The sequence below is a fragment of the Podarcis bocagei genome (assembly GCF_964188305.1).
Source record: "Podarcis bocagei genome assembly, chromosome: 10".
In the NCBI taxonomy this organism is placed as follows: domain Eukaryota; kingdom Metazoa; phylum Chordata; class Lepidosauria; order Squamata; family Lacertidae; genus Podarcis; species Podarcis bocagei.
Window position 1 is genome coordinate 56,125,042 of NC_138135.1, and position 21,187 is coordinate 56,146,228.

Here is a 21,187-nt window from a genome sequence, read left to right on the forward strand (position 1 = left end):
CCATCATCCCTGACCACTGGTCCTGTTAGCTAGGGATGATGGGAATTGTAGTCCCAAACATCTGGAGGGCCGAGTTTGCCCTGATCCAAATCTTTTACATCTCTGTTATGTCCAAAAGTCACCATTAAACTACAAGTGTTATTTACAATGGTTTTTAAGATAAATAATAAACGTTCCCCCATTTCTTATTAAAATTCTGCTCTTGCTGACTTCTGACTCTTCCGGTCATTTTAGCCATTTCGGCATAATCCATCAACTTGATCTGCCATTCTTCTCTGGTGGGGACTCTATCTTCTTTCCGTCTCTGGGCCAATAACATCTGTGGTCGCATTCGTAAATAGCCTTTTCTGCTCCCTTGGGATTTCGGCACCTAGAATTCCTAAAGAAAAACTTCGGGGTTTTTAGAAAAAGTTATTTTATTTTTTTCCCCAATTCATTATAACTCATTTCCCAGCAGCTTCACCTTTCAGACCCTATCTCATTGACTCGGTGGGTTTTCCTCCCTTTATCTCAAAAACTGCCCCAATGTCAGCTGTATTTTCTGCGGTAACTTCTCTCAATGCAGCATAAAGTAGAGGTAAAGGGACCCCTGGCCATTAGGTCCAGTCGTGGCCGACTCTGGGGTTGCGGCGCTCATCTCGCTTTATTGGCCGAGGGAGCTGGCGTACAGCTTCCGGGTCATTTGGCCAGCATGACTGAGCTGCTTCTGGAGAACCAGAGCAGCACACGGAAATGCCGTTTCCCTTCCCGCCGGAGCGGTACCTATTTATCTACTTGCATATATAGCTTTAAAATGAGGCTTCTTTCCTCAGCAGCTGCATCGAAGAGCAAGCCCTCAAAATGTGCGAAACTTCAGGTATCTTGCTCCTGAGACTCCTTGCTGGAAGTAAAACAAACCAATACGATTTTTTTTACGTAGCAATATTAAATATTTCTATGTAAATATGAAAATGAAAGGACAACAAACGAATTTGCATATGCACTGAGAAAATTGACTACTGGCAATTGGCTAGTACTCCATTTATTTTAAATAGCTGAGTCACTTTCCTATTAAAAGTGCCCAGAGTGTCTGTCCATTAAACAACTTTGTAGTGCTAAATCTAGTTTTTAAATAGTAAAAAAAAAAAGAGCAAACGTAGTAGACTGAGTAATTTTTGTCCTGCTAACTGGATGAAAGCTGGAATAGCATTGTTACTCAAGTTCTGAGTCTGTTTTGGTGAGTTAGTTTTATGTTTTAATAATACTGATTTTTTTATTTTTAAAAATACTTAATATTTTTAATTATTGTAAGCCAGGGGGCATCTGCACAGTCCCTTCTCTCCACTGAAATTAGACTTAAAGGAAGCATTCTATTGTAGTCAACAGTATAGGTTGTGACATGCACTTGTAGTTGTGTGTGTTTGGCACCAGGCACAGTTTCTGCAGTCTGCAAATTTGCCCACTGGCCCAAAAAGGTTAGCAACCCCTCTATGTAAGCTGGGGGTTTTTTGTTCAGAAAAGCACCCTATAAATATTTTAGAATACTAAATAAATAAAGAAGACTTAAGATCAATGCGACAGCAGACAAGGAAACCAGTGGAGAGGTGCAGGACCATAATTCAGTTAAAAGCCTTGGCTATGTTGAATGGGTTTTGTCTACCATAACAATGAGGCTCCTGCCTCAATCTACCCAGGAGGTTATGGTGCCACTAGATGAGAAAACCAGCTATATCAGCTTCAACTCTTGAGGCGTTCAGTTCTCTCCAATGGATAGTGAATACATATATGTTTGCAACTTTTATATACCAGAGAACAACATTGCACATCATCAGCATATTTTATTGACGTGGTGGGTTCATATCTATTCACGAATGTTATAAACTTTACCCTGTCTATATATTCTTCTCTCTATAAGTGTGTTTAAAAATTATACTGTCTTCTAACGAAGTATTTGAAACCTGACAACTTGGCTCAAATGAATACTAAATATAGATGGAAAGCACACTGTGTTTCAGAGCTAAGCTTGTGGGTTTAGTTGAGACACTCCAATGGCGTTCCAAAGGACAAGAGGAATAGCATACAGTATGTTTTCTACTTGAACAAAATACCAGAATTCTTCTGAAATGATTTAGAATTAGACTCTGGAGAATTATTCTGAATTCTGGACATGGTTAAAGATGTAAGTAACCTTCAGTTTGTATGGTTTTAAATCTGCTAATATTTATTATTTGGTTAGTTGGATTTATTTTCAGATCTTTGGTTAACTGCAGTTACTTTTTCTGCTAACTTCTCTCTTCATCCTGAATAAATTAAACGGGGGGGGGGGGGGCGGAAACAAGTGATGAGTCAAAGACCAAATCAATACTGACACCAACTCACTCAAATGCACAAAAGGTTATAGTTACGGTGTTAAGAGCAGCTGAGTTTTGAGTGCTCATGCTGTTAGCTTCTGCTTCCAGCCACACTCAAGGGAAAGAAAACACAAATCACATGCAACTTCTTGGTTTTAATTTTTCATTAGACTTAAGTGCATAGCTGGCTTTTTCAAACTATACTTAAAACCAGTCAGTCAAAGCAAATTACATTGACTAGAGCAGAGTTAATTAGAAGATTCTTCCATAGTTCTTGCTTGTTGATTCCCTTAACAGGAAACGTTGAGGAAAACATCTCCCTCAGGGATTTCAAAAAACGCTGTGAATACTGGAGGTGAACCTTTAGAATTCTGTGCAACTTGGGTTAAAGCACTGTGTCTGGTCCTTTGTTGAGGGAAACCAAAAATAGAAATAATGAATCATTATATGGCTGTGTTTGATATGGCTCCCTTCCCTGTGTCACAGTTTCCCATGGGAGCAATAATCCCTCCGTCCTGAACTCAGTGTTGCATATATAACATTTCCGATCAGAATGGGCATGTTCATTGTAACCAGAGCTCTCCTTGCAATCCTCACTAGTTCAGAAAGAAAGGTTCTGCAAACCTTTTTTTTTTTTAATCACTTATCAGTATTTTTTCCTCCATCTCTTTACTAATGGGAACCTTTTGCTTAGCTTCCTTGTATTTGAATATATAGTACCCTGACGCTCGGTTCTGAGAGAGATTGACAGCAAATAAGCATGCAGAATGGTGCAGACACATGTGATGAAAGCTGATGCAGCTGTCAGGGATTTCATCTTTCATATTTGTGCCTCAAGACTGGCTGTTAGTACACAGCCAACCAGCTCATTTCAACACTGCAGTGCTGTGCATAAGAGATGAAGTATGAGTAAGAGATAACATAAGATGAGCCTGCTAGATCAGACCAATGACTCAGTATCTATCCCAGCATCCTGTTCTCACAGTGGCCAACCGGATACCTGGACATGAGTGCAATAGTATTCTGCTCACCTGCCCAGTTTCCCAGAAACTGATACTCAGATGCATGAGGTCTCTGACAGGGGAGGTCATGGCGAGTAGCCCTTGATAGCTTTGTCTTCCACAAATTTGCCTAATCCTCTATTTAAAGCCATCTTTAAATAGGTCATCACTGCTTCCTGTGGGAGCAAGTGCCAATACGCTGCATGAAGAAGTTATGTAATCCTACAGACGTTCTACCCACCACAGAGCTTATCTATGGCAGTTCAAATGTACACCAGTGGTACAGTGGAACTTTCTGATGTGCAAACATTCTTCATGACAGCCCCTACGGCCACATCTCCATAGCCACGTCCATTCTAAAACTATTATACAAGGGGGGAGGGGGAATTAAGCAACCTATTATGGCTGTAATACCAAGCCAGCTTTTCCCCACTTTGCTTGAAATTCATAAGACGAACCTGCAGAAGCAGTCCAATGGCCTATCTAGTCCAGTATTTTCTTCTGACAGTGACCAACTAGATGCCTATAGGAAGGCAGCAAGCTGGAGGTGAATTCAAAAGCACTTTCCCCAGTTGTGATTCACAGCCAAGGCTGGCCCACGCATGAGACAAGGCCTTGGGCAGCAGAATCCACAGGGGCAGCAGATCCCAATGTTGATCTTTATTCTCCCCTTGTTCCCAATGTAGAGCTTCACGCTCCTCTTCTTCCCTAGCAGGGAGGAGGCTGCCATTTTGTGGTTTGCCTCAAGGGTCCAAATGTCTTGGGCCGGCCTTGTTCACAGCAACTAGCATTCAGAGGCTTGCTGCCTCCAAGAGTGTAAGTAGGACATCTCGCCTGATGAAGAGTTTTGGTGGACTCAGTAGCTTGGTGTATGACATTTGGGTTGGTCTTAATTAATGGATTTTGGACTTTTCCAAATTTAATTTAATTTTACCCTTAGCCCTGCCAATGGAACCTATTTCTTCCTCTGTTTCCACTGAGAAAGGCTTACTATTTATTTGGCATATGGAAGACGGGCAAATAGAGACCCAGGAAATGCCGTCGCCAATCCTGCAGGAAAATAAATTGTGGGGCTGCTCACTCCTGCTCCAACACCTTACTTAGGTAGACTGAGGTACAGTGATAGATTTCAGCAGTATAAGTGAATCCAGTGGTACCTTGGGTTAAGAACTTAATTACTTCTGGAGGTCTGTTCTTAACCTGAAACTGTTCTTAACATAAGGTACCACTTTAGCTAGTGAGGCCTTCCGCTGCCACCGTGCCGCTGCTGCGTGATTTCTGTTCTCATCCTGAAGCAAAGTTCTTAACCTCAGGTACTATTTCCGGGTTAGAGGAGTCTGTAACCTGAAGTGTCTGTAACCCGAGGTACCACTGTAATAGTTTCACGTTGCTAAGAAGCAGTCTAATTTTTCAGTTTGATATAAAAGCATAAGGGCCCCTTACAGTCAATACTGACTCAGGAGACTTGTGGCACAGAAACCAAGGCACATGGAAGAAAGTTGGACAGGTATTTTTAATGCCATTCAGCTTGTCCTTGGTGAACTGCCAAAAAGGGTAAAAGGTGAAGCAGAGCAGACATTTGTGCACTGCATCAGAACAAGTTGGAAACAAGAAACTTCTCACAATGTTTCAGAACTTCCTTTGCAGCAGCCCTGTAGCCAGATTTCCTTATTGGGTGGGATGACCACATTTCTGAGTGCAGTGTTTTTTGGCCTGAGCCAATTTCCCGCTCCACTCACTTGTGGGAGAGGATGTGGGAAAGCCAGGAGGAGGGAAAGGTAGTGATCTTTCCCCTTACTCCTTCTCTTCCATGCAGAGTAAAATTCATATTTACATAGCCCATTATTAGGTTAACAGAAAATTTAGTTTGAGCACCAGGCATTAAATGACTGGCATTTTTTTTGCTTTATAAGAAAAAGGGATGTTAATGATACAGTGAACAAGGTGACACTGAAAGGTATAAAACAAACAAAATAGTTATGCTCTTTGCAAAGTTAAAGACTTGTGTGCAGTTTGTTTTTTCAAAAATTTAATCTAATCTTGTTCCTGACCTTCAGATTTTCCTTCCTGTTGACTGGATGTTATACAAAGTACTAACTAAAACAACTGGAAACTAATTGTGGAATGCAAATGGAATTTTTAAAAACTGGTTGCTGCATTCATTTTTCTGCTCAGAGACACTGAAAAACCCTCATACTGAGCTTCACACATTGGGGAAATTAGGCCTGAGTGACCAGTCAGTTAACTGTAGAGTGTACACAGCCATGTCCCCCCATTAGCTGCCCCGTGAATGGGGGGCAGGAAGGCGCCTGTGTCAGCCACCATCACCATGATCGCTCACAGAGAGAAGTTCTTGGCACCTCTCCTTTGTTCAGAGGTCCTAGCAAAAGTGTAAGCATGTGTGTTCAAAGTAGGAGAAGCTGAGTCACTGCAAACAGGAGCTGAGCAGGAAAAGCAAACCGTGCCTCGTGCATTCTGGATTTTTGAGGGCATATTTACTAAGCATGTGACATAGGAGGTACTGAACTCCATACCAGCAGCCATCAAGGTCATACGGAAAACCTCGGTGATAAAATCGATGCCCCTAAGTTAGATTTAAACATCATCAGCATCAACAACAGCTTCCTTTTTGGAAGTTGCCATCATAGGTGTTTGTTGCCTAGAAGAGCAAATATATTGATTAGAGACATGTTGCCAAGTTTCATTAAAAAAAGAAGAAGCCAGCATGGTGTAGTGGTTAAGAGTGGTGGACTCGTAATCTGGTGAACCGGGTTCGCTTCCCCGCTCCTCCACATGCAGCTGCTGGGTGACCTTGGGCTAGTCACACTTCTCTGAAGTCTCTCAGCCTCACTCACCTCACAGAGTGTTTGTTGTGGGGGAGGAAGGGAAAAGAGATTGTTAGCCGCTTTGAGACTCCTTAAGGGGAGTGAAAGGTGAGATATCAAGTCCAAACTCTCCTCCTCCTCCTCCTCCTCCTCTTCTTCTTCTTCTTCTTCTTCTTCTTCTTCTTCTTCTTCTTCTTCTTCTTCTTCTTCCTCTTCCTCTTCCTCTTCCTCTTCCTCTTCTTCTTTCTTCTTTCTTCTTTCTTCTTTCTTCTTTCTTCTTCTTCATAGGTGTGATGGAGAGTTCTTCCGTGGAAAGTGACTTGCAAAACTTTCATAAAGAAAGGAAGCTTTATGCAGTTGATTCTTTGAACAACTTAAATGAACAAAATCTTTGTGCAGATCGATATCGGCACGCCGGTATGTATGCTGCAGACCATTTGTCAACCACCTTTCGGGATATCAGATTAACACTACTCGTTTTGTGGCTTATTTGTCTAGATAAATGGGTTCTCAGGGTGGTTTAGTAAGAAGAGACCAGGTCTTAACTGTGCATCTAAACCATGGGTAGTCTATGTAGACTCCAACTTGAGTCTGCACCTTGAAAGGTTAAATTAACAAGTTGGCATTCACAATAGGTTGACAGCGTGGTTTCTGTGAGAGATGTAGCTTAAATCTATCTGTCTTCTGTGCACATTTTAAAGATAATAGTTCAAAATATATGACTATAGGTTCATTTACACAACTGTGCAAAACTATGATTTTCTTTAAAGATGGGGCTTAGTGGTGATATATATTTTCTTCCAAAGAGTGAATTTTGGCAGCTGCCATTTGTCGTGCCAAAGTGCTCTAGGGGTAATAAAAACTGCAGCAGCCAAAAAAATCCGTTCTGCACAACAGTTAAAGAACGGTACAGAGACTCTGTCTTCTGTTTCCTTTGATTTTTCTGTTATATGATAATATGACTGATTTATGAATAAACACTGAACTGGTAGTGACTGCATTCTACTAAGCTGCTTTGAGTTGCTCTGAAAATAAAACAGGGTTTTGTTTTTTTATAAATAGAACAATATGCTGAGGCTGTTAAAAAATTGTTAATTGCCTAGTTGTTCACTGCTTTTCAGACTATGAACAATGTGCTTCGTCCATTAGCTGCTTTCAATGTGTACCTCTTTCTTTCTCTAGAACTTTTTAGCTGCCGTATATTTCCCTGCTGAATTAATTAGCTGCATGTGCAGCACAATCCCACGCATGTTCCTAGAGAAGTCAGTCTCACTGTGCTTGCTGCCAAATCAATACATTTAGGACTGCCTTAATACGCCGTATTTATTTATTTGATAGATCTTATATTTCACCATTCTTCCCAGATTGTCCTCCATCCAGGCACTGACCAGACCCAGATCTGCTTAGCTTCATCAAGTTGGCTATGTCCTTTGTCTTCAGACTGTGCCCTTAACCAGCTTGTCAGAAGGATATGAGATTTTCATTTTGTCTGATTGTTCTATTTCGATCTGAATCATTGGACTCTAAACTTCACTATTTCAGAGATGGGGAGCCTGTGGCCATTCAGAGTGAATGAATGAATCTTTATTTGCATCAGCCATCGGCCGTAGCAATAAAACAACAATGCGTTATACAAAGAATAGAAATAAAAAGTCAATTATTTAAAATACATTTTAGGGTTTTGTGTGGCCCTCCAGATATTGTTAGACTCCAGCTCCCATCATCTCTTACCATTGGCCTCGCTGGGGGGAACTGATGAGAGTTGAAGTTCAACCGCATCTGAAGGGCCAGTGCTTCCCTCTCCTTGTTTTGAAGAGGAGGAAATGCAACCCTTTCTGGGATCATTGTTTCTTCAGCTGACCATGATATTCCCTTGACAAGACAGATAAGTTTCCCCGCTCCATATAGCCACATCCGATAATCGTTTTTCAGTTGCTCCACCCTAATTTTATTCTCGTGTGTATTTGTCTCTACTGTACACATGGTAACAAATATTATTTTTAGCTCTCTGTGCTCAACTCCCTTGCAGTGTTCTGAAAGTTCTTTGGAAGTTATTGTCTCTTGGCAGCATTCCACATTTTGATGCTGGAACAGATACAGAATCCTGTGGCTTGTCCTTAAAACTTAGAAAGCGTGCCTATATACAATTTGTCTGAAAGTTCTCGGTAAAATGTGTGCTGTAGAATGGTTTGTTTCTGATCAAATGGACAGGCATGTCAGGACTATCTCTAAGTGTCCTGGGTCCCTCAGCCTGCAGCTTTTTCCTCTAGGTCACATGGCAACCAACTCTGCCCTCCAAACACAGGCTTTGTCCTTCTCAATCTAACTAAGAGCTGGAGGAGGGGCCCCACCCATTTTTCATCTGGCACGGAGCCCCCTTTCCTTTGTTGTCTTAATGGCCCATTGCCTTTCTTTTGTTCCCGGTTGTTATCTCACCAGGAAGCTAGCCTGGCTTGATCAGCTTTTAAGGCTTGCTAGGATTATACAGGCATCACACCCAGAAACTCACAACAATATTATAAAACATGAGAGGGGTAGGGGTGTGTGTGTCCTGATAACCCGTATTATGTGGTGCCGCTCAGCACTGTTAAGGGTTACTATGGGCTTCCAGTATGGTGAATTCATCTTAGCACTAGTTTGCAGATCAATGCAGGCTTTGAGTTTTTAAAGGACTGCTTCTCAGAGCCATTTGTTTTCCCTTCTTTTGACTTCAGTGGGCTGCTCTCCAGTATGCGGTTTGGGAATGCAGCCTTGGAGATGTGTTCTCTTGCCCTCTAACACAGTGTTTCCCAACCGGTGTTCCGCGGCACACTAGTGTGCCGTGAGACACCGGCTGGTGTGCCGTGGGAGGGAGGCGGGCGAGAGGCGGCGGCGAGAGGCGGCAGGGAGGATCCGCGTCGAGCCGGGGCGGCTCCGCGGTGGTCGTGCCGAGCGGCGGGGCAGCGCGCGCAAAAGGGAGGAGCGCGAGACAGCGGAGGAGGAGGAGGCCGGCATGTCCGGGCAGCAGCAGCAACAGCAGCAGCAGCAACTCCCGGCGACGGCTCCTCCTCCGCCCGCTATCGCAGCCGCCGCCGCCTCAGCTGCCGCCGCCGCCTCAGCTGCCCTCGCTCTGCTGCCTCCTCCCACCCCGGCAAGGGGGAGGGAAAAAACTTTCATTTTTGTGCGTCCCTCCCGGCGTGACGCTGCGCGCTGACGTCACGGGGGCGGGGCTTTAATGGTGGTGTGCCGCGAGATTTTTTTCCGGTAAGCAGGTGTGCCGTTGCCCAAAAACGTTTGGGAAACACTGCTCTAACATTCGGACAGATGCCCTCTTTATGGCTGTCAGCTGTTTTTACGCAGGAATCTGTGATCAGCTTTCTAAATTGCAAACATCCTTGGGAATTTTATTATTATGTTTTCAAGTAATGGTTTTATGAGATTTTTCAAATGCCCCAATTAATGCAATGCCTTTGTGTATGGTAAGATAAATATGAAAACTGAAATTTCTACATTATCTTGTTTTGTTTATTACATTTATATCCCACTTTTCCTCCGAGAAGTCCAAGGTGGCATACACTGCTTTCTTCCTCTTCATTTTTATTCTCACAACAACCCTATGAGGCTAAGAGACAGTGACTGGCCCCACATCACCCAGTGAGCTTCATGGCTGAGCAGGGATTTGAACCCTGATCTCCCAGGTCTTAGTCCAGCATGCTAACCACTATACCACATTGGCTCCCCACCATATTTATGGTGAAATGCATTATCAGGTGCTCATTTATTTATATTGGATCTCAACATGGGCGATATATAACGCAGCAAGCCTGGAACCATTTTAAATGAGCTTCTGAAATAGGTCCCTTCAGTTTAGCCTGGGTAGAGACGCAAGGCTGCATTTCTATTTTGGCCAAGAACACAGCAGCGCCACACTGTTAGCAGCTTGGCAGGGTTTCTTGCTCACGGATGGTTTTCAATACTTTAATCTAAATTCTCTTGGCCAGCTCACTTTCTAAGGACTGCCCATTAAGCAGAGCGGACAAGAGACATTTGTTAAAGATAGCTTACAATTTTGAAAGCCCACCCTAAGGGTATTCCACATTTCATTCTTGTGACTGGGAAGCTGCCTCCATTGTGATGGAACTCAATAAACTTAACACATAGTAGGTTTGTTATGAAATGGAGGAAATGGGGGAAAGAGGGGGACAGCTGTTAAAAGTCTTTAAACTTTGGTTTCTCCTCAGGCAGGAAGATTTGTGTTAGAAAAATTAGACTTGCTCTCAAAATTTGTCTAGTATAGCCAACTCTTCAAGTAGGGATTTATGCTAGTCCACTCTGTTGATTCTCTGAGGGCTTTCTGTGACAGATACTTTAAAAATGGTTCTGTTCATGCCTGGCAGAGAAGAACCAGGACAGTTGTGGGGAAACTTTGACCCGCCAGTTTAGCTTCCATGCCTAGCCATGTTTGCTGGGGCTGATGGGAATTGTAGTTCAATAACAACTGGAAGGTCAAAGGTTCCCCACACCTGTCCTAGGAGGTTGTTAAAAGTCAGCTACTTATTATGTCGTCACAATTTTCTCTGTGCCTCATGTCCAGTCAAGAGTGAGCCAAGAAGTCAGATTCAAAAGAAGGCAGAAGAAAACACAGCAAAGTCAGAAATATGTTATCATTCAGCCAAGGACCTCAAACAAGCAGCCTCTTATAGCCTTTCCTGTCCAGTGACCAACCTGGAATCAATCCAGGGCCAGAATTGCTCTTCACATGGGCAAACACAGGTGGAAGACATCTTGCACTTTTTACTATATTGCTCACTATACACTGGACCCAGGAGGTGATTTCTCACCCGACCGCCCGTACAGGAAAGATGTCTCTACCCAGCGGAGAAGGTCCTACAGCTTCTTAGCAATGTAAACGCTTCAGTGACTCATAAAGACACCCTTTTTGTTTTGGCAGCCAAAAAGATCAGAAAGAAGACTCTGGACCAGGCTCTCTCAAACTTGTCCCTCCAAATGTTTTGAGACTACAATTCCCATCACTCCTGACCACTGGTCCTGCTAGCTAGGGATCATGGGAGTTGTAGGCCAAAAACAACTGGAGGGCCAAGTTTGAGGAAGCCTGCTCTGGACAATTTAGCAGTGAACTGTAAGGGAGACACAGAGATCTAAATAGAGACTATTATTTGTGGCACGGCACCCCTTTTGCTTGTATTTATTTTTGATTCAGATTTGTCATGGTCAATGGCTAGTACAATAAAGTTATTTGGATTGGTTGGCTCCCCACATGGGCAGTCACACACACGGACACATCTGAAGTAACAGTCTATTGAGTAAGCATGCGATGCATTTTATGTCACCTTTTAAGTGAATAATTGCTTATCACACTGAAATTAAGAGTTTCTTGAATGGCATGATGGTGGTGCATTACTTAGCAGGGGGAATGCATGGCTCCAGTTCAGAAATTATTAGCATTTCCCATTATTGTCTTCTTAAAACCAGAGCCAACTTGCTATGTTTATTCACAAAGGCCATTGCATGTTTTCCTCTTAGAATTTTGTCTTTGTTTTACAGCAGCCTGGGAAGAGAACTTACACAGTCGGAGGTGTTTGACAATTCAAAACAGCATGAGATGCCAAAGCTGGTTCTTTGTCACGTTGATCATTACTTTAATTGTCAGCTTGGCACTAGTTTCTTTTGTAATAATCTTAATAGGTAAGTAAGCATGCCTTCGTTCTTACGATATCGATTGCAAGGGGAGGATAGGATGGAATTTAATGGCCTAGACTCTATATGTTTTGTAGCATGCTCTCATCTTTGATATGTGGCACAATGGATAAATGAATAGATGAATGAATGAACGAACAATGCTCACAGTGGCAATAAAAAAGTATTTTAGTATAAAGCTGTGTGAATAGCTAAGAAGCTGATCTTATGTGAATGGAAATCTAAAACCCACCATCCAGTCAACATTGCCTTGTTTTGCAACTGGCAGGGAGGGAACAGGTGGTTTATATTAAAAGAGACTTGGGTAATGCAATTTGATCTCCCTTCATATGGTGTTTTAGAAATGCTATGTGATTCTCCTGTTCCTCTCCAACCCCCTTCTCTCTCTCCTTTGTACTTTCCTAGGATAGGCATGGGAAAGAATGAGAATGGGAGTATGTGGGTGTGTAAATTGTACAGTTGGTGCGATTTTGGCTGGAAGTTTGTTTGAGGTGGGCTAAATTCTGTACATGAAAAGGGAGGAATTTGGGAACAAACGGTAATACAAAGACAATGTTTTGAAATTATAAATCACATGATATAATAAAATGTATAATATTGTGGTTTTTTTTTTTAAAAAAGTCATTTAATATGGGGGGTTTTAAAAGTCATTTAATAAGGGACGCAGGTGGCACTGTGGGTTAAACCACAGAGCCTAGGACTTGCCGATCAGAAGGTTGGTGGTTCGAATCCCTGCGACATGGTGAGCTCCCGTTCCTTGGTCCCTGCTCCTGCCAACCTAGCAACTTGAAAACACGTCAAAGTGCAAGTAGATAAATAGGTACCGCTCCGGCAGGAAGGCAAACAGCGTTTCCGTGCACTGCTCTGGTTTGCCAGAAGCGGCTTAGTCATGCTGGCCACATGACCTGGAAGCTGTACGCCGGCTCCCTCAGCCAATAAAGCGAGATGAGTTCCGCAACCCCAGAGTCGGTCACGACTGGACCTAATGGTCAGGGGTCCCTTTACCTTTACCTAATACGGAGAACTGCTGAAATGTTACTCCAGGAAGGCAGAGATGAACACCAAATAAATGCAGAAGAACACAGTCTTTGGCTCAGTGGATCAGGGTTCGTGTGGATGCCAAAAAAACTATTAGTCGTGATTTTATGATAAAAATGTATATTTGCTGCTGTCCCCCACTCTTAAGCACAGTTAACTTTGCTTGGGACATGGCAAAGTCATAAATGCAGCAGTCTTGTAAACGTAAATGTTCTTAAAACCTTGCTTCACCATTCATACATTAATTTCAGCCTTCACCTATGCCTCGACTCATTGTGCCTGGAAGCAGGTTGCCTCACCCTGCTGAGGAGAAGGGTGCAATTTCCTGATTATGCAATTCCCTGTATTATGAACCATATTCAACCTGACAATCTGAGTGCTGGTTTAAACATTGCCTTTTCTTCCATAGTTCACACTGGAGACAAGATGGATGAAGTGTCAAGAAAAATAGTGCTAGAAAAGAAGAGCATTGATGACCTTAAGGAATTAAACGACATGATTTTGCAATACCTTAATCAGACAGAATGGATGGGGAGTATAGGAAACTTCAGCACAAAGCAAGCGAGGGAACCAGGTCCAGGCTATTGACTAAGGGAATACTGAGCAGCTGGAAGGATCAGGAGAGTGTGTCATTTTTGCAATAAAATCCACTCTCATTATACTTACCTAATTCCTGACATCTGTGCAACAAAGCTTTTTATCAATCATTCTGTAGGCTCCATAACTCTTAATAGTGAACTTTAAAAAGCCTGCTAAGCATTTGTTTCTAGAACTATGGTGCATAGGTTCCTGCTCATTCCTTTGGTTATTTATATGGATGAACTTAGTTAAAATACGTCTGATTTTGAGGTGATGCATCTAGATCCCACACCTACAGACACTTGCAGATGGCGCAACATCCTGTATTGTGGTTCCCGTTTCTTGTTCAGTATAAACATAGAAATTAGCATCTGCTTTCTCTAAAGTTGCATATGTTTATAGTGGCACATCATAAAGTGTCAGCTTTGTCTTGTGTTATAAAATTTGCAAGTGAAGGTAGATGGGATTTACTCCTTTGCAAAGCACACTTTTAGGTTTTTTTATTATTATACAATTAAGGCAAGCCTTGATTTGCATCAGTGCAAATGTTTGGCTGGTTTCACACATGTGTATACATCACATGCTTTCTCAACACTTTAAGACTCTCAGCCAAATGTGTGAATTATCTCTGTTGAAAAGCATTGTTTGAGATGACATCTGGTGATATGAAAGTTCTATCTATAGTGATTAATCTGTTCAATGAAGGCTGCTTGATCCCAGACATAGCACTGGGTAGATCCTTTTGAAAGCCCCTCCCAGATGTTATTGCCCCCTAAATGTGCTACTTGCAGTAAACAGCATTTGGGAGTAAAAAAAATTGGCAGGAACCAATTGCATATCCCAACGAAGTGTAGGTGAGTTCCCACGAGGCAAGACCCAGTGATAACAGCAAGAACCTTTATTGAACCACATAACCGGGAAACAGAGGCAAAGCAACTGCTTATATACATTTCTGAAAGCCTGGGCCACTCCCACTCCCACCTTGATTGGGTGTCTAAACTCCCAAGCTGCGAATCCTGACTCAGAGTTCAAGGGCCAATGGTAGAGGCCCAAATCCTGAAATGTTCTGTGATTGGTCATCATGTATCGAATCAGAACACAGGAGCTCAGACTCCTTAATCCAGACTCAAGCTCAGGCAAACACAGACCACAGAATACATAACAGTCCCCATTCTGGGTTCAGAACACGTTCCAGATGAAGTCCTATGCCTGCTTTTTCTTCAAAATGAAAGTGGGCACTCTAAGCACTCTTTTATTTTATAAAAATCATGTTTATTGTGACATGTAGCTTGGCCCTCATTGACGCTATTGACTCTTTTTGTGTATGGCTCTTGCTGTGGTAATTTTCCAGAAATGCAGAAGTGTTCTTGTGTGTGTTTGCTTTTTATGTTTGCCTGCCAGCAATCAGGGACTCCCCTGGCTGCACCACGGGTATACTAACACTACACAAAATGAGTGACAACCAGACATGTATATGGGGAATATCTCCATGGAGTAGAGGTTTACCTGCCATGCTCATATCTTGTATAACTAGGATTTAACTAAAGCACCAGGAAAATGCAGTCCCAAAGAAAGCAAAAGTCATTGTCAGAAGGTACAGAATCGAATACTGTATTTCTGAAATCGTGACAACTCAACGTTGTAAAAATCAGGTGCTTAGCTAAGAGTCCAGCTCTGGCATCATTACGGTTAGTGCTTCCTGCCAAAAGGGGAGGAAAAACATCCAAGCAGTTTACAGTCTGCAGCCAGTTTGAGCTTTATAACAAAGGATTCACATACAGAGATGAATCGTAAACAACTACCTTTGCTTATCAGAACCAGCTCCAGCGTTTTCAGTTCAGGAATGGATTTATAAAACTGCATTTCCTGACTATTTGCTGTCTTCTAGACTAGTTTGCCACTGTTTGCAATGCACTTCACGATGCACTGATTTAAAGTCCTGAATAGCAATGAGCTTGTTCCAAAGGAATGAGACTCACATCCATGCAGCCCATTTATAATTCCGAAGAACGTACAATGTTGCAGATGAGTGGAAAGGCACATTCAACATTTATCAATAATTATGCTTTCTTTTGTTTCCCAGTTGTATCCTCTCCTTAGCAACCCTTCACTCCACTTTTATCCAGGCTGAGGAATATAGTATAGCTTACCCGCAAAGTGACAAGGCACCATTAATAAGCTTAAAGCACAAAACACTGAATCAGCTGAAGTTTGGGATTATGCCGAAAAGAGAGCAAATTACATCACATAACCACTGCACTGAAGGACCAAAATGAATCCGAAGGTCATCTTGTCCAATTTCCTACAGTAAGAATTTTCATATTGTTATAAGCTCTCTATCCTTGTCCAAGTGGGGATAAATGGTTTCTGGGGCAGAACTACAGGAGTTAATTTTCTTGGGATGAAAGAATACTCTGGAGATTTATGGTATCTTTTCAATATTTGCTTCATGTGAACAGAGCATTCTGGCAGCAAATAAGTGCTCTTTCAGCAAGTAGCAGCGCCACCGATGTCGCATCAGATTGTCCCCAGGAAGCAAAACATGTTGTGCAACTTGCCTGTAGGCTGTATCCCCAGATCTGGCTAAGGTGAGCTAGAAACTCTCATCCCTTTTCCCTGTGCTTCTCTATGACAATTGAAACTGCAAATTTCTCCCTCCCACCCAGCCTCTTTGCTCCCTTTCCTCAGTTCGGATGGGGATGTCATTTCAAACGCTGGAGAGCAATACCCAGCTATCAGGAGATTTTCTTTGATCTTTAGTGCCCACTGTTGAAAAACCAACTGATACATCCTGTACGTAACAATCAACTCTGCAAAGAGCAGCTGACTATCAGCTGTAAAAAATAGCCATCTAGAGAACAGCACATACAATCTGGAGTATAGTGTGCCATAAAAGAAAGAACAGGGCCCCAGCCTAAAAATATTTATGTGCATTGATAGGTGTGGGCAAGAATATCTGCTGCTGAACAGATTGTCAATGCTTCCAGGGCTGTCAGTTCAGATAGTAATATAAGAATAAGAACAAGAACAAGAATAAGAATAAGAATTTATTACTTATACCCCGCCCATCTGGCTGGGTTTCCCCAGCCACTCTGGGCGGCTTCCAACAAAAGATTAAAATACAATAGTCTGTTAAACATTAAAAGCTTCCCTAAACAGGGCTGCCTTCAGATGTCTTTTAAAAGTCTGGTAGTTGTTCCTCTCTTTAACATCTGGTGGGAGTGTGTTCTACAGGGCGGGTGCCACCACCAAGAAGGTGCTCTGCCTGGTTCCCTGTAACTTGGCTTCTCGCAGCAAGGGAGCCGCCAGAAGGCCCTTGGTGCTGGACCTCAGTGTCCGGGCAGAATGATGGGGGTGGACACTCCTTTAGGTATATTCAGTATAACTGTTGGAAAGGACACCAAACACATTCACCAGAGAGCTGCATGTTTCTCTTTTCTCCCTACAGCATGCTTTTACATGGGCAGAATCCGATCCAGAAAAGCAATTTGTAAATATAAGTTAATGAATACCTTGCCAAGTTGAGGTGCAGGACTGAGCAAATACAGGGCCACTGATAGGTTATGTAAAAGCAATCTTAATAGTTCAAGCAAAGAAGTTATGCCACAAGTTAATCCTGCCGCTGAAACAAAGACAGGATTGCTTATTGGCAGTTTAAGTGTGTGGCATAATTATGCCCGTAAATGCCTAAATAATGCTGATTTTGCATCATGGAGTGCTGTTGGGAATTATGATGTACAGTGGTACCTCAAGTTAAGTACTTAATTTGTTCCGGAGGTCCGTACTTAACCTGAAACTGTTCTTAACCTGAAGCACCACTTTAGCTAATGGGGCCTCCTGCTGCCGCCACGCTGCCGGAGCACGATTTCTGTTCTCATCCTGAAGCAAAGTTCTTAACCTGAAGCACTATTTCTGGGTTAGCGTAGTCTGTAACCTGAAGCGTATGTAACCTGAGGTACCACTGTACTTCATTTGCTTTCCCTCACCCCAGGAAACTCTGAGCACTGATGTTTTGATTTGGGCCTTTTTTCCAAGTATACTCAGAAAAATATGCTGAACATACTGTCCCACCAATCAGGCAGATTGAGGCAGCCGCCTCGGGTGGCAAAATTCCAAGGGGTGGCACCACAAGGGCGCTCAGCCCACCTCTGCCACCACCAGAGAAGTGAAAAGCCGTGGTGGCTTCTGATAAGATATCATGAAATATCACAGTTCTCATGAGATCTCGCCACCGCTTCTCCATACTTATCTGGCGCCGCCATGGATGCCACCCACCCCCTTGTACTGCCACCACCAAAGAAGTAAGGAAAAGCTGTTGTGGCTTCTGGCAAGACCTTGCAGACCTTTTGCGGGAACCTGGAAGCCACACCCCTGTGACCCCGTAAGCAAGACTTCACTGAGGGGGTGGCAAGAGATGGAGGCGGGGAAGGGAAAGTACCTTGTTTTGCCTCTAGTGACAAAATGGGACAGGCCATCCATTTTAAAGTGCCTAACATTGTACAGTAAGTGTTTTGCTGTCAATTTGGTGTTTGAAGGTTGTGAATGTCCTGTATCTAGTTTCTGTTAAAAGCAAAACCAAAGCAAAACCACTATGCAAAGTTTTTTTCCCCGGTGGCAAACTGTCCTGTAATGTGAGGCAATATTGCTGAATATATTGTATTGTGCACTTTAAGGGAAGAAGGACCCCTGGTGGTCATGAGTTATTTAAAAGCAAGGACACAAACATTTAGGGCGTTTTCACATGTGATTTTTTTTTATTTAATTGAGATGCATAGTTTACAAATGTTAACATTGGGTGGAATCCAAGGAGCAACTTCAGGCATATAAAGAAGCTTGGCAATGCCCAATGGAACTGTATTTTTTTCCTATTTTGCTTGTGTAAAAAAAAAATTGAACAGCAGGCTGCTTTGCCATATAAGCAGCAGCTTTGGACTATATCCAGTTTCAAAACCAAATTGTTATGTTGTGTTTGTTGCTGGTTGCTTTTCAGGAAGAAGACCAGGTGCCCCTTAAGTGTCTGAAACTACCGTATTTTTCGCCCTATAGGATGCACCGGCCCGTAGGACGCACCTAGTTTTTTGGGGGGGAAATAAAGGGGAGCTTCCCCTGACCCCAGCCCCCAGAACAGGCTGCTATCTGCAAGCCTAGGGAGCACGGCGTGAAGTCCCGCCGGTCTCTCCAGGCTTGCGGATATCTGTCCCCCGAGCCTGTGGGGCTGGCAGCCTCCAAACCAGGTCGGGGAACAGCGGGAAGGCGCGCTGCATGGAATCTATGAAAAAAATAAACAGAAAATAAATGCCTTCCAGTGCCATATATTTTGAAGGGTAAAAGTAGCAATTTATGCACATGTATGCCCAGTAGGGGGACGCGGGTGGCGCTGTGGGTAAAACCTCAGTGCCTAGGACTTGCCTATCGTATGGTCGGCGGTTTGAATCCCCGCGGCAAGGTGAGCTCCCATCGTTCGGTTCCAGCTCCTGCCCACCTAGCAGTTCGAAAGCACTCTTAAGTGCAAGTAGATAAATAGGGTCCGCTTTATAGCGGGAAGGTAAACAGCGTTTCCGTGTGCTGCACTGGTGCTGGCTCGCCAGCTGCAGCTTCATCACACTGGCCACATGGCCCGGAAGTGTCTTCGGACGGCACCGGCTCACGGCCTCTAGAGCGAGATGAGCATGCAACCCCAGTGTCGGACACGACTGGCCCGTACAGGCAGGGGTACCTTTACCTTTACGCCCAGTAGACATTGTTTGCATTCTGCACTTGAGTACCAAAGTAGCATGAAAAGGTGCCCTTCAACTCTCTCCTAATGCTCTGATATTAACCTCAGCTCAACACAAATGCTTCTACTTTTAGTGTTGCCATTAAAGTTAAGTTAATGGCTTTCCTTGCAGTCACTCACTGTATGGAAGTGGCTCTTCCTATTCTCATACTGGAAAAATTTGCATGAGCAGAGTCACATGAGGACATTTACCAGCTGGTCTCCAGAAAACTGAATGGGTGCCTGAACTGTCAAGGTTTGGGGGAGGGACCTATGTGCAACAAATTAAAAACAAAAGCAAAGAAACACAAACAGGACTCTTTGCAGTTTGGTAAGTGGTGGAAAAATCCATTGAAACAGATGAGAATTGAGAAGATGTGTAAACTCCTTGTAAGTAAACCAGGATGAATGCTCATTGTCATACCACCTGGTAAACCAGGCATAGGCAAACTCTGGCCCTCCAGATGTTTGGGACTACAGTTCCCATCATCCCTGACCACTGGTCCTGTTAGCTAGGGATGATGGGAATTGTAGTCCCAAACATCTGGAGGGTCAGAGTTTGCCTATGCCTGTGGTAAACAAATGAGAACTAACGTTCAGACTACTGCTATGTACACATTAGCACCTTAAAATGCAGATCTCATCCTTTTGATGTGTCTCAAGTCACACCTGCATGTTTTGTACACATCAGAGAAGGGGTGGGATTTGGTTTTCTTAACCGTGCAACCCCCTCCGCCTGAACCTCCTATTCCTGAAGCTGTCTTCTGCATATAATGCACAACACCTGTTTCAAATGTATGAACCTCAACTTGACTGTGAAGTGAATGTGACTTAAGTTATTTATTTGGAGGCTGATTATTGGGGAAACTTATCTAGCAGCAGTATTTCTCCAGAAATCACAGGCTAGCTGTGGCTTGTGGCTAATATTGTACATGCACAGCTTCAAAACCCAGTGGCGAAAGCGCAATGGCTGCAGAGTGATATGTAAACAGTCAACTGCTGCATAAATCAGAATGAATGCCGAACAAACAGGTCTGCAGAAAACCCAGTGTTTGCACGGAATTCCAGTGGAGAGCATACAGTTCACCCACTAGGTGGCAGAAATCTGCCATCAGCAGAGAAATGGGGCGGGGGGGGGGGATCACTTTTATTACAAAGGGCAGTCTGAATAAATATAGTTGGAATAACAACTTAGTATATATCGATTAAAATCAGTTACTTTATTGCAAGAGAGAACGTCAGAGTGAATTATTCCTAAGCCGGCCTTGCGATGCAAAGGCAAAAACATCACTTAAAAGGTTTCTTATTGTTTCAGAAAAGGATAATTTGAATTAAATGAATTCCCCCGGCCTCTTCATTGGTAACTCTGCAGTTACGGTCCTCGAGAGACAACATAGCCATACATGGAATTATCATCCACCGAGGAGCAGCGTGGCCTTGGGCGCATTTACTCAGAAATAAGGCACGCAAAAGTTGTAAGACACGCAGTCAGACAGGCGGCAGAAATTAAAAGAATATTAATGCATTACATCTGCGCGTTTCCCCCTCCCATAGAGGCGTACGGCGGCAACAGGGACGTCAGAAGCAGGCTGAAACATTCTCGGAGTCGAGTGGATTTCATGCTCTTTATTCAGCTCATAGTAGTGAGTAATGGAAGTTCCCCCATTAAGTCTGCTTTATATACATTATTTACACAATGGGCCCCACGTGATTGGCTAATTCTGGGATTCTCCTATAGGCCAAACAGGTTGTGGATTCACTTCCACCTGGAGCTGGATTGGGTGGCTCCTGTGGACCAATCAGACTGCTGCATTCTGGGTCCTATTGTTCTAGGACCAATCAGACTGCTGCATTCTGAATCCTATTGTTCTAGGACAAATCAGACTGCTGCATTCTGAATCCTATTGTTCTAGGACCAATCATACTACTGCATTCTGGACCCTATTGTTCTAGGACTAATCA

General features: G+C 43.2%; 1 protein-coding gene across 2 annotated transcripts; it reads left to right on the forward strand.

Moving 5' to 3' along the window:
- Window positions 1–1,969: 1,969 nt before the first annotated feature.
- LSMEM1 (leucine rich single-pass membrane protein 1) lies at window positions 1,970–16,483 on the forward strand. Of its 2 annotated transcripts, none has more exons than XM_081211876.1 (4): window positions 1,970–2,158; window positions 6,445–6,573; window positions 11,704–11,841; window positions 13,301–16,483. In XM_081211876.1, exons 2-4 carry the CDS (start codon window positions 6,450–6,452, stop codon window positions 13,477–13,479), a joined length of 441 nt encoding a protein of 146 aa, XP_081068002.1. In that variant the 5' UTR covers window positions 1,970–2,158; window positions 6,445–6,449; the 3' UTR covers window positions 13,480–16,483. The 2 variants fall into 2 exon arrangements, with proteins under 2 accessions (XP_081068002.1, XP_081068001.1); XM_081211875.1 differs by having other exon boundaries at window positions 1,977–2,158; window positions 11,701–11,841.
- Window positions 16,484–21,187: the final 4,704 nt, after the last annotated feature.